This window comes from Merops nubicus, unplaced genomic scaffold (assembly GCF_000691845.1).
Source record: "Merops nubicus isolate BGI_N331 unplaced genomic scaffold, ASM69184v1 scaffold48975, whole genome shotgun sequence".
Lineage (NCBI taxonomy): Eukaryota > Metazoa > Chordata > Aves > Coraciiformes > Meropidae > Merops > Merops nubicus.
The window spans coordinates 1-11,757 of NW_008612579.1; the positions used below are offsets into that span (position 1 = coordinate 1).

Consider the following 11,757-nt stretch of genomic DNA (forward strand, 5'->3'; position numbering starts at 1 on the left):
TTAGCCATACTCCAACAAGCAATACTATATAAAATGTAAGTGTATAACATTTTGAAATGATAAAGCTCTAAAAATAATGAACTAGATATTGTTGCTGATGGTTTCATGGTTTTTCTCTCATTCTAAGGCCTGATAATGACTGTAAGTAAACCATGTTACTTTGGAAACCTGCTGCTGGGGATCGTTGGAGTGGATGTTAATCTTGCATATATCTTGGAAGATGTCACCTATTATCAAGACTCCTTGGGTTCCTACACTTTCCTCATTGATAATAAAGGTAACTTTGACTCATATAATCTCTTCTAGCCTCTCTGAGGTCATTAACCATCAAAAGGAAACTCTTAATCTTCATGTCTCTAAGTAGTCTATAAGTAATGAATGATAATATTGATTAAAAGATTAATTGTGTGTTGTTTGGTTAGTTTTGCCTCAGAGTTGCTAGAGCCTGTAGGTGGATTTGTGACTTGAAATGTCTGCACTGTGGTTTTGATGTGGAAATATTTACTTGCTGTTGAGATTTTCTACATGTGTAACATCCAAGGTGTTCTAGATGTCAGGCAAAAGGCACAACTGGCATGTTTGTGTGTTCAGCTCTTTTCCTCTGATCCCAGCCTCCTTATTGCCTGGTTCTTTGACCTGTCTTTCATTTGCAACTCACCAAGTTCTTCATTTGCAGCTTCTTTGATGATAATATTGCTTGTTCACCTCCATTTGTTAAGTCTTAGCAAAAACTCTGTGATGACTGTATTCTTTTTTTTCTTTCCTCCTGTAAATATTCATCCTGGGCTCAGTTATTATAACACACTGAACGTCTGGGTTTGTGGCTTTATTTTTTAGGGTACACTCTTATGCACCCATCCCTTACCAGGCCCTACCTGCTGTCTGAACCACCTCTCCACACAGACATTATCCATTATGAGAACATTCCTAAATTCGAGCTGGTGCGCCAGAACATCCTGAGGTAAGGAACTGGGATGCAAGTGCAAACATGAGCAGTCCTTAAAGCACTAGAAGTGTTTCCAGAGGGGTTTTAAGAGAATATAAGGTAAAGTTCCTTACCCTACAGTATCTGGATACTTGGGTGGATTTTTCTCCCTCTGCCCCCAGATACAGAACCACTCTGGTTTGTGTTTTGCTTATGCTAAGCAGTGGTTTCCTCAGCTGATCTGGGGGATGCTTTTTTCTAATGTCTTTCTGTCAGGAAGATTTTCCACTACTTGGTCTGGGTTTTTCTTTAGCCTTTGTCTAACCTGAGTATGTGTTTTAACTCAAAATGTGCTGGTGCACAAGTGCATTTCCAGTGTGAAAACACTTTTCCTTCACCTGAGTCTGCTAACAGTTCATCTCTTCATATCTCAGGGTATTTATAAATGTACAGGAGATGGGTTTTTCCTGAGAGCTTTCTCAGTGTTCAATAAAATGCTGTATGTTATATCTGCCAATACAGCATCCCCCTGGGCAGCCAGATCATTACAGTTCCTGTGAACTCCTCGCTGTCCTGGCACGTAAACAAACTGAGGGAGGTGGGAAAAGAAGCCTACAACGTCAGCTATGCCTGGAAGATGGTAAGGACTTAAAAGTGATGCTTTTGCAGGGATGGCACAGCTGATAAAAACAGAGAAATTTTATATAGTGATGCAGTGAATGCAGTGGAGCATGAAGCATTGCTCTGTATTGAAGTAGGAAGGGTTTGGATCACTCAGAAGCTGCACGAGTGTGGTTTTTGTTACAGAGAAGAGACAATCAAATTGCTGCTTTAGGTTTGTAACCAGGTCATCTTCAGGGATGTGTTTGTACAGATATGTGTGTGCTCTTTTGTCATGCAGGCCCCTCATTTCATCAGACATATGTCATGCCTAGTTACATAGAGGTGGTACTCTTGCTTTCCCAATGGAAATAAATCTCTGCTGGTCTGGATGTCACTCTGCAAGGCAGGTGACACAGAAATACCTCCCAGAGCCCACACAGTGCTGAGGCACCCTTTAGGACTGAGTCCTTCTTTTGCTTAATACTGTTGTTTGGGGCAGAGTAGTGCAATCCATTAATTAATACAGTTAGGAAAATGTCAGCTTCTCCTTCTGACACTATCATGTTGCAGGACTGTATCAGTAGCTAGTGATGATGTTTGCTGTAATTTAACACTGAGAAACATGAGTTATGTCAAAGCTTTTACTGAAACCAAGTATGATGTGTATGCAACAGGCTGTTATTACCAGTTCTAAGAGCTTTATAAGAGAGCTTCCAGCAGCTGTCTTTCCTTTCTTCAGCTTAGAATGTATCTGAACAATAATCTTGACCTGAGGATTTAAAATGGAATGGAAGGTTAAATATAATCCAGGTGAATTTTGCTGATGCCAGAAATAATTGGCTACTTCTTTCTGCCAACAAACTCAAGAGGGTACTTGTGAATCATTTCACAATACTGAGTTAAATCCAACCTAAAGGTGAAGCTGAGCAGTTTTAAGAGGTTAAAACTGTCATTGTGTGACAAGAGGGTGTCTGGAGCTCATCTTCTAATGTTACATTCAATATCAAAACACCCTTGCAGAGCAGCTGGGCAACTCCCAAGTTTTCCTACTTTGGTATACTATGGGATACTTAAAATACACAAACCAGTAAAGCATGTGACACATGCAGCACACAATTAAGAGTGGTAATGATAAAGTCTTACTTTTGAGAGTTAATTTGTCTGTATCCTTCATAAAAGGAGTGAATACCAGTCTATTTTTATCAGCTGTGAACCTGAAGCTTCTCTGTTGATGGCACTTCAGAAAGTATCCACAAACCAGTGTTAGAAATTACTGCTAATTGACCAACAAAAGGAAGGTCTTAATGTAATCTTTTTTTTTTCCTGAAAACTACTTGTCTTTTGTTCATAGATTATGACAAAGTAATTTTTGTACAGCTTAGTGGCTCTGATTTATAAGATGATGACAGACTAGCATGTGCCTGGATGGGGCTGAGTTGCTGAAGACAATTGTCTCTATCCTGCACAGGGACCAGAATGGCTTGAGCACAGTCCTTGTCTCTGTTTCCTGCAGGATCAAGTCCAGTTAGCTTCTTTGAAAAGGACTTGTTTGGTTTCAGAGAGGGTGGAAACTGTGATCCTTGAGAGGATGGCCATGCATGGTGCTGCCTTCCAGAACTGGAGGAGAGGAGGGCTTGAGGAGAAGAGGATGAATGCCAAATGGAAAATAAGTTCTGTAACTCCTCCATCTTTTTCTTGTTTGACTTGCCCATGTTTTTCAGGTCCAGGACACGTCCTTTATTCTGTGTGTCGTGGTAATACAGCCAGAAATCCCTGTTAAACAGCTGAAGAATCTCAACATTGTCCCCAGCAGCAAGCTCCTGTACCATCGACTGGATCTGCTGGGCCAGCCCAATGCCTGCCTGCACTTCAAGCAGCTGGCTACCTTAGGTAAGGCTTTCTTGCAGTTCATCTTGACCACCACGTGCATGTGGCTGTAGAGTGTGGCAGCCCAAAGTAAAGCTCTTCTCACAAACCACTGGAAATACTCTGCTCTGGAGAGGCTTTTATTTCCACGGCTGATTTTTCTAATCAGCTCTTACCTTCAGCTCTGCATTGATGGTGGCCACCCTGCTCAATAGCAAGCACTCACATGGGTGGGTGCAATGGGGCTGCTCATCAGAGCATGGGATAAATGCACCATGAGTCTTGCTCACTCAAGCTCCCAGCAGGTGGAGTGGGGAGAGTGAGACGTGTCCCACCAAGCTTAAAATTTAAGTTCTCTTGACTGTAAAGCAGCTTATTGACAAACAGCCTAAGTAGGGTGAAGTCTCAGCCAGTCACTCAGGAATACTATGCCTTTGACTTTGGATTTATGCAAGTTTTTCCCTGCCATAAGCATTTAATACCATTGAGCCATGTGAAGTCAGAAGTTAAATCTGTTGGGGGAAGCTGAGAACCTCAGTGGTGTGATGGTTTCCAGATCCTCCTTACCTGCTTGAAAGCTCCTGAGTTATTGACACATCCCTGCTTTTGATGAGCTAAATGGCTTCTGCTCTACCTGACTCATTTCAGTAGCTGCTCAAATGCTACTGGAAAGAGGGAGAGTCTCCATGACAGTGTAAGTTCTAATGTCTGGAAAAGATACGAAACTTTAAAAACATCACATATTAGAATCATAGAATCCTTTAGGTTGGAAGAGACCTTTAAGATCATCAAGTTCAACCATCAAGCCAACACTACTAAATCCTCTGCTAAAACAGAATCAGAATCTGTCAGGGTTGGAAGGGACCACAACTTGCAAGCTTTCTAAGTATTAATCTGTAGGGTCTTTCTAAAATCTCTGCTATATTATAAGAAGTTCTGAGTTACATGCTTTTGTTTTGATCTAAAGGTCTCAGGGTGGATTTAGAGGCACAGTTGTGATATTTTCTTTGCTGTATTGCAGTTCCACAAATAGCTAAGTGAGATTAGACTGGAGAGTTACAGGGGAACTTGACAAACTTATGGAGATTCCCTTGCTGATTGTTTGAAGTGCAGGGGTTTTCCTTTCTTTCATGTGGTGCCTAGTCTTGATTATCTTCTGTCCAGAAAGACAAGATAGAAATGGAAAACAGAAAAAAAAATAATTCAGTACTGAGCTGACAAGTGGAAAAACTTCATGCCAAGCAAAATGCAATCACATTAGAATATTTGGTCTGGGAAGCAGATGAGGGGCTGTAGTAGAAGTTCAGGAGTGATGACCATGGTACATATGGTTGCTAGATGTATGGGGTTGTGTTTTAGAGGAATGTGAATAAAAGCAGAATGCTTCACGTACTCCAGGGAATTTTTCCCTCTGGAGACCATTACACAGGGGGAAATTGGGTCCCATGGGTCAAATACTCAGCTCAGGTTCTTCTCAACCTTCAGCCCTGCATCGTTGTCATCATTTTTCTTTCTAAAAAGAAAAAGCTGTCTGGTACTGCAGTTTCTGCACAATGAAAGTTTGCTTTCTAGTCTGTTCTGAAAACCAACCCAGACAGCTACACGTTTATTGGTAAGCTCCTCCTTGTCATTCTCCATTTAGTCATTTTCTGTAGCTGGAAGTGCTCACCTCTGTTTTTCTCTCACACGTCCAACCTAAAGGTGGATAATTCATTTCTTTAGCACAAGATCTGTTCCTAAGGGCAAACAGCTTTTGTAATCTTTGAAAAAGTAATAATTCAGAAAGCATTTAGACTTTGAGAACAAGGACACTAACATCTACCAAATAACACGTGGAGATCAGGGTAAGAGGTCACATTTTTTGCCTTCACAGTCCACCCGTGGCCTGAAGGAGCTGTGAGCTTTGGGTGCCAAAGTGCGGGGGAGCGGAGGGAGCGGGCAGAGGACATTCCTTGTGTGGTGGGAAGGGGTATACCATGCCATAAGTGCAGGTCATCACCCTTCCCTGTCTCCTGTTTTGCTGGTTTTAGAAAGCCCGACGGTGATGCTGTCGGCGGGCAGCTTCTCGTCTCCTTACGAGCACCTCAGCCAGGCGGAGACGAAGCGGATGGTGGAGCACTACACGGCCTACCTGAGCGACAACACGCGCCTCATCGCCAACCCGGGCCTCAAGGTGTGTCCTGCCAGCCCTGGCCAGCCCTGGGCACCCGGCGCTCCTCACAGCCACCCCCTCCCTTAGGCTAGGCCTAAGGGAGAAGCTTGCTACGCTAAGGCTGCTGAGCCCCTGGCCCAAGTTGCCCAGAGAGGTGGTCGCTGCCCCATCCCTGGCACCATCCCAGGGGAGGTTGGCCGGGGCTCTGAGCACCCTGCTCTAGCTGCAGATGTCCCTGCTCCCTGCAGGGGGTTGCACTAGATGCCCTTTAAAGGTCCCTTCCCACCCAACCGAGTCTGTGCTTCTCTGCTTGTGTGATTCATCCAGGAGGGGAGCATCTGAGCCACTGATCTCCTGATGTCCACAGGTTTATGGAGGAGTGGTCTTCCCATGTCTGGAGAGATGGCCATGGGCTTCAAAGCTCAGAAAAGTGGAGAGAGGAGGAGGGGAGGGGGGGAGAAGTTCATCAGCAGCTAGTGAAATAAGCGCTAGAAAAATTAAAGCTACAATAAATTCTTATCGGAAATATCTTTGTGTTCTCAGGCATATAAATGAGACATTTTTGTGTGCAAGCAGAGCAGTATTTATGTTTTCACAAAGGAGAAAGGAAACTCTTAAAGCTGCAGAGATAACGACAACAATATTTCATTATAATAAGCTTTTCCTTTGCATGGAATGTGCCAGACTCGTCTGGTGTGAGAAGACTTTAAACAAGTAATTGAGTTTAGATGATCTCCGATTGCTCTTTAGGAAACCCCGCGAGCAGCTTATTATCTTCTCATGCAAGTCTTAGAGGAACCCTGCCAGCTCTGCCTTTGTTTTGCAGTTCTCTGTCAGGAATGAAGTAATGGCTACCAGTCACGTCACAGATGAATGGATGACACAAATGGAAATGAGCAGCCTGAACAGCTCCATTGTGCGCCGTTACATAGCAACCCCCAATGGGGTGCTCCGAATTTACCCCGGCTCCCTCATGGACAAAGCATTTGATCCCACCAGGAGACAATGGTGAGTTTTTAGGGTCCTCGTATCAAAGCTTTGGATAATCTTGGAGGGCAATAAGGGGAATATTTGGTATCGATTTCGTAGCCTGGGGGTTTTTTGATGGGTAGCTATAAGCTGTTCAGCTAGAAATGTTTTCATCGCGGGTGAAAGGCTCGGTGCTGACATACAGCTAGTTAAAACCTCTCTTAGTCCTAATTCCATCCCTTTTTCTTTTAAGTGATAGTTTGTTCCATATCCCTGCTATGGCAGATGGGGGTATAAATATTCAGAAAATGAGCACCCCCTTTAGGGATTAGCTCGTTCGGAAGTTTTCAGCTCCTTGTGCTGTTTTTGCTTGTGAATATTTTAGTCTTTTTGTTTGTGCGTTTACAGCGGGTGTCCTCCCTAATTTAAAGCAGGAATTTGCTGGCTCGACTGCACGCTATTAATTATGCACTGTTGTCTGGCTTGGGAAGGTATTTGCATCCATGACAAATGAGGGCCTGCGAGGTGGGAGCACTCCAGAGTGAGTTTTGACGTGTGCGTGTGCCACGAGCCAGCGCCACATCCCGGCCCTCCAGCTGCACCCAAAAGGCTTTGGAGTTGCTCCTGGCCGTGCCAAAGCTCTCCTGACCCATGTTTCCCCTGAAAATACCCATTACCATAGCTACTGATAAGCTTTAATTCAGGTTTTCTTCCTTTTAGTTGTTATTTGTGTTTTTCTGACAGATCAGATGATGGAAGTTCGCTCTCTGTTTTGTAATGAGAGAAACCTATAAATGAACTGAGTGCACTTTTACAATCCATCAGCTCCATTTTAAAAGCTCTCCAATTATTTTCATTATTGGTTTTGGGAAGGTTTTGGGTTATTTTTTTCTTTTAGCTCTCACCCTTTAGTGATTCTCTCAAACCATAGTTGTGAAGAAGCCTCCACATGCAGCATGCTCACAGTGTCTTGGTTTTTATCTAAAACCAAACAAGAGTGTTTTGGAAAGAAGTTGCAAGCAAAGCACTAGTAAAAAAGTAGAATTCAAACCCTTGCACAATGTGGTCCAGACTCATAGGTTACTGCACTGGCGTGGGGGAGAGCAGAGTAGTAGATTTTTCATACACAAATATGTTTCCAGTGATAGGAATGTTTTATAAACTTTCCTACAGCATGTAAGCATTGACATGATTGTGACTCATTTTATGCTGACAGGAAGTTTTAAAAGAGATTGTAATTTTTTATACCTTTCTGACATATTTCTGAATGTTGTTTTATGAATTCTGTCTATAGGATGTCATTTCTCCTCTGTAATGTAATAATTTTGCCACTCTTTGCTTTGAGTTGGAGACTCAGCTGGCACTAAGTCATCCATAATTCTGGGGAATAATGTCTGCAGTGACATTAAACATGTTCTGTGCAGAACTGAGCTTTTTTTAATGCAGTTCTGTATGCTGAGGAACCATTTATTGAGCAAGCCTGCCTTAGGTCGGGGTCCTAATCATGCTTGGGTACTTGTTTAATATTAAGAAACATCAATTGTGTGGCAGATTGTTCACAGTGTGCAGAACTCACATATTTGTCTGTGTTTCTGCCAAATCAAGGATCCTGTCTTGAAGTTCACAATACCTTTTTTGACTAATTATGAGCATTTCTTCTGGCTGCCCTTAGGTACCTGCATGCAGTGGCTAATCCAGGACTAATTACCTTTACTGGTCCCTACTTGGATGTGGGAGGGGCTGGCTACGTCGTTACCATCAGTCACACTGTCCATTCTTCCAGGTAATTGGTGTTTGGGGCTCTGTGTCAAGCAAGAACACTCTCAGTTATGAAGTTGTGCTTTGGGTAAGGAGAGAACTGTGCTGAGTGACTCCTGCATGTTCAAGAAACAAAAACCAAACCTGGTTTTCAAGTGCTTATGGTAAAATGTAATACAACCTTCTGTAGATTCAGTGGAAATAGTGTACTGAAACACTGTGCACAGTCTGTCTCACATGACTAGGTTTGTATTCTGGAGCTTTATTGATGTGTTAACAACAACAACATATAGAAAAAAAAAGATTTATCAGTGAGAATGTCCTCCAGGATGAACATGAGTTGTCATGTATGGAAGACAAGGACTTAGGATGAGGAGAGGGATCACTTCCACTGGGCAGCTGGGGATGTGTCCCTCTCTGCTGGTAGTAAAATACTTTTTCATCAAGACTGCTAATCTCTGAATTTCCTGAAGTGACTCACACCTTCACTGCTGAAGGTGTATGTACCAGGGTGATGTTTGGAAGGGAGTAAGAAGTGAAAGCAGATCTGCCTAACTGCAAGTAGAGGTCAGTCCACAAGACACTTTTAATTAAAGCTCTGTCTGTACTCCAGAAGTTAGGGGAGCTCCTCACCTGGGCTGTTTAAGTTTGGCACTTCTGGGCAGGGGCTTTCAGGAATAAGAACTTGAGGAGAAGCCTGTAAACCTTCAACAGGATTGCAGAAAACAAATCAGAGTTGAGACAGCAGCCCATGCCTTTGGGATCAAAACCAAACTGAACATTATAGCCACAGAGGAGGAAGCATTTTCTTTATTAATGAGTCTTATATGGCTTAAAAAAAGGAAAGGGGAAATTTTAATCCATCTTGAAAGTTGATCAAGATGTCAGTGACAGGACAAGAGGCAACTGTTTTAAACTAAAAGAGGGAGATTTAGACCAGAGGGAAGGAAGAAATTTGTTACACTGAGGGTGCTGAGCCCCTGGCTGAAGTTGCCCAGAGAGTCTTGATCAATGCCCCATCCCTGGAACCATCCCAGGTGAGGTTGGCCTGGCCTCTGAGCAACCTGCTCTGGTTGGGGATGTCCCTGCTGACTCCAGGGGTTTGGACTAGGTGGGCTTTAGAAGTCCCTTCCCACCCAAACCAGTCCATGATTCTGTTCCAGGTTTCTGTACATCACACCAGGAGAGCTGGAGTCAGTCTCTCTGAGAACATCTCAGTAATGGAATGGCCCTTTCTTCAAGAACCAGACTCTTTGTTTCAGCTCCCTCTGGCCAGGCCCCCAGCCTAGGGCTGAGATTTGGTTTCAGATGAGGCTGTTTAAAGGAGAGATCAGTTGATAGAACATGTGCTGAACCTTTCCAGCACAGGCTCTCCCAAGAGATGGCAAACAGTAGTTACTTGTTTTGGTTTTTCACACGGAGTCTCTTCCAAGACTTCCAGTGAGCATGTGACTTCTGTGCACACTCTATCAGTGCAAAGGTAGCTTCTAACATTGCACTGGTAAATACAGCTCACAAAGCCAGAAGAGCCCAGGGTGCTGCTTCTCTGCTCTCCTCAGAGACACCTCAGCTTTGTCTGAGGTCTCCCACCACAGGACATCTGCCTGTCTTTTTAGCCAGGAGTATTCTTAGGCCTGACGCCTGTGTGGTGCTTGTCACAGAGGAATTTACTTCAGGGAAATAAGCACTTCTGTAAGAAGAGAGGTGCAATTAATCACAGTTCTGATTTTTATCTAGCAAGTGATGCTTCAGTTAGCTTTAAGAACTTAAAAGCTCACGTGGGTTATTAGAACATGATTAAAGAACAGTTAAACAAAGTTTGGCAGTTGTGAATGTGATTCCTGGGTACATATGACCTCTAGAGCTTATAGTCCTATGCAGGGATAATCCCCAAAGAGGTCTTAGTTAAACTAAAACAGAGGGGTGGGGGAGGAACTGGTAGAGTTCAGAGGCAGGCTTCCAGCAGAAACTGCTGTGTGGGTTTAAATAACATCATTGCTTTATCTGGAACTGGGGCTTCTCTCTCATTCCCATTTTCTGTATATCTGATTTCTTCTTTGGAGGCTGGAATAGAAGATTGATGCAAGAAGTTATTTAATAGCTCTTGCACCAGCAAACCAGAAGGATTTAAAGCTTAAAAATGAAGCTAAAGTATTTACAGCATTCCTGGTGGCTTTTTGTCTGTTAGGACAGAGCAATAACTTCTTCACTTGACACCTTGTCACACACAGTTAAATGTATCTGTGCTGCTTCACTGTCTTCTTTTTTCCCTTTTCTTCTCTGTGAAAGGAGTAACAAACTAAATGAAGTTTTTTAGGATCAATATTTATAAATCTACTAATTAGATTTGACTACACCTTCACTGTGCATCTTTAAAAGCAACCAACCTTTTCAGTCCCATAAACAGAGTTGGGTTTGCATGGATCAGAGGCTGCCAACAGCCTCCACTTTGTATAGTCCAGCTGTGGCCTTCAGGTTCCTCTTTTTCTGAACTTTCTTTACTGTCTTCAGAGATAAAATTATTTAGAAAAGCAGTTTTTAAAAGCCAGTAAGTCAAAGGTGTCTCCTTTGTCATCAGTATAAGGCCATGTAGGTGCAAACCAGCATGCCCTGTGCCTTGAGGGTGAGCTGCTCAGTCTGGGTCCTTCAGGGGTGGGATGTGACTTGCTCTGGCCGTGCCACTTCAGTGCTGCAGGGAGCAAAACTGGAGAGTTTGGGGGTTACAAATGTATCGGGGACAGAGATTTTTCAGTAGCTTGAGGCTACCACAGATCACCACGTAATATAATCATTATCATAACCTGTCATAATAAATATTAGTTATTTTCTTCTCTTATTATATTAGAAGGTTCCAGAACCTCACTGCTCTGGTGCCCAGTGGGGATTTGTGCCTTAGGTCACGTGCATTGATTCAGGAGGTCTTGAGTATCTGGATTTTCTCCTGAGGGGAAGGTGGGAATTTGTCAGGACAGGGAGTTTTAGGACAATAAGAACATGACTAGAATATAGTTTCTGTTTGGAGCTTTCACCATCCAAATGGTCTTACCCAAATGTCAAGACTCTGCTTCTGCCAGGAGAGCTCCTCCTGAGTGGTGGTGAGGAAAGATCTGGAGTACTCTGTCCAGTGCTGGGCTCATTAAACAAGAACTACTGAACAATAAAGAACGACTGGAGAGAGTCCAGCAGAGGCTGTGGAGATGCTGAGGGGCTGGAGCATCTCTGTGCCAGGCCAGGCTGAGAGCCCTGGGGCTGCTGAGCTGGAGAAGAGAAGCCTCAGAGGGGATCTGAGCAGTGCTGAGCAAGAGCTAAAGGGCCCCCGGGGGGCAAGAGGCTGGGGCCAGACTCTGGTCAGTGGTGCCCAGGGACAGGACAAGGGGCAACGGGCACCAACTGGAACCCAGGAGGTGCCACCTGAGCAGGAGGAGAAACTTCTTTGGGGTGAGGGTGGCCGAGCCTGGAGCAGCTGCCCAGAGAGGCTGGGGAG

General features: G+C 43.8%; 1 protein-coding gene across 1 annotated transcript in view; it reads left to right on the forward strand.

The window, feature by feature from the left end:
* Positions 1-127: 127 nt before the first annotated feature.
* The window catches only part of CACHD1 (cache domain containing 1), a gene marked incomplete at both ends in the record, with an annotated part of 16,977 nt that continues 5,347 nt past the window's right edge, over positions 128-11,757 (forward strand). The window contains 7 exons of the mRNA XM_008941569.1: positions 128-277; positions 838-961; positions 1,448-1,565; positions 3,250-3,418; positions 5,425-5,567; positions 6,373-6,554; positions 8,188-8,298. Of these exons, the coding sequence (XP_008939817.1) occupies positions 128-277; positions 838-961; positions 1,448-1,565; positions 3,250-3,418; positions 5,425-5,567; positions 6,373-6,554; positions 8,188-8,298 (997 nt within the window). The remainder of the gene's footprint in view (positions 278-837; positions 962-1,447; positions 1,566-3,249; positions 3,419-5,424; positions 5,568-6,372; positions 6,555-8,187; positions 8,299-11,757) is intronic.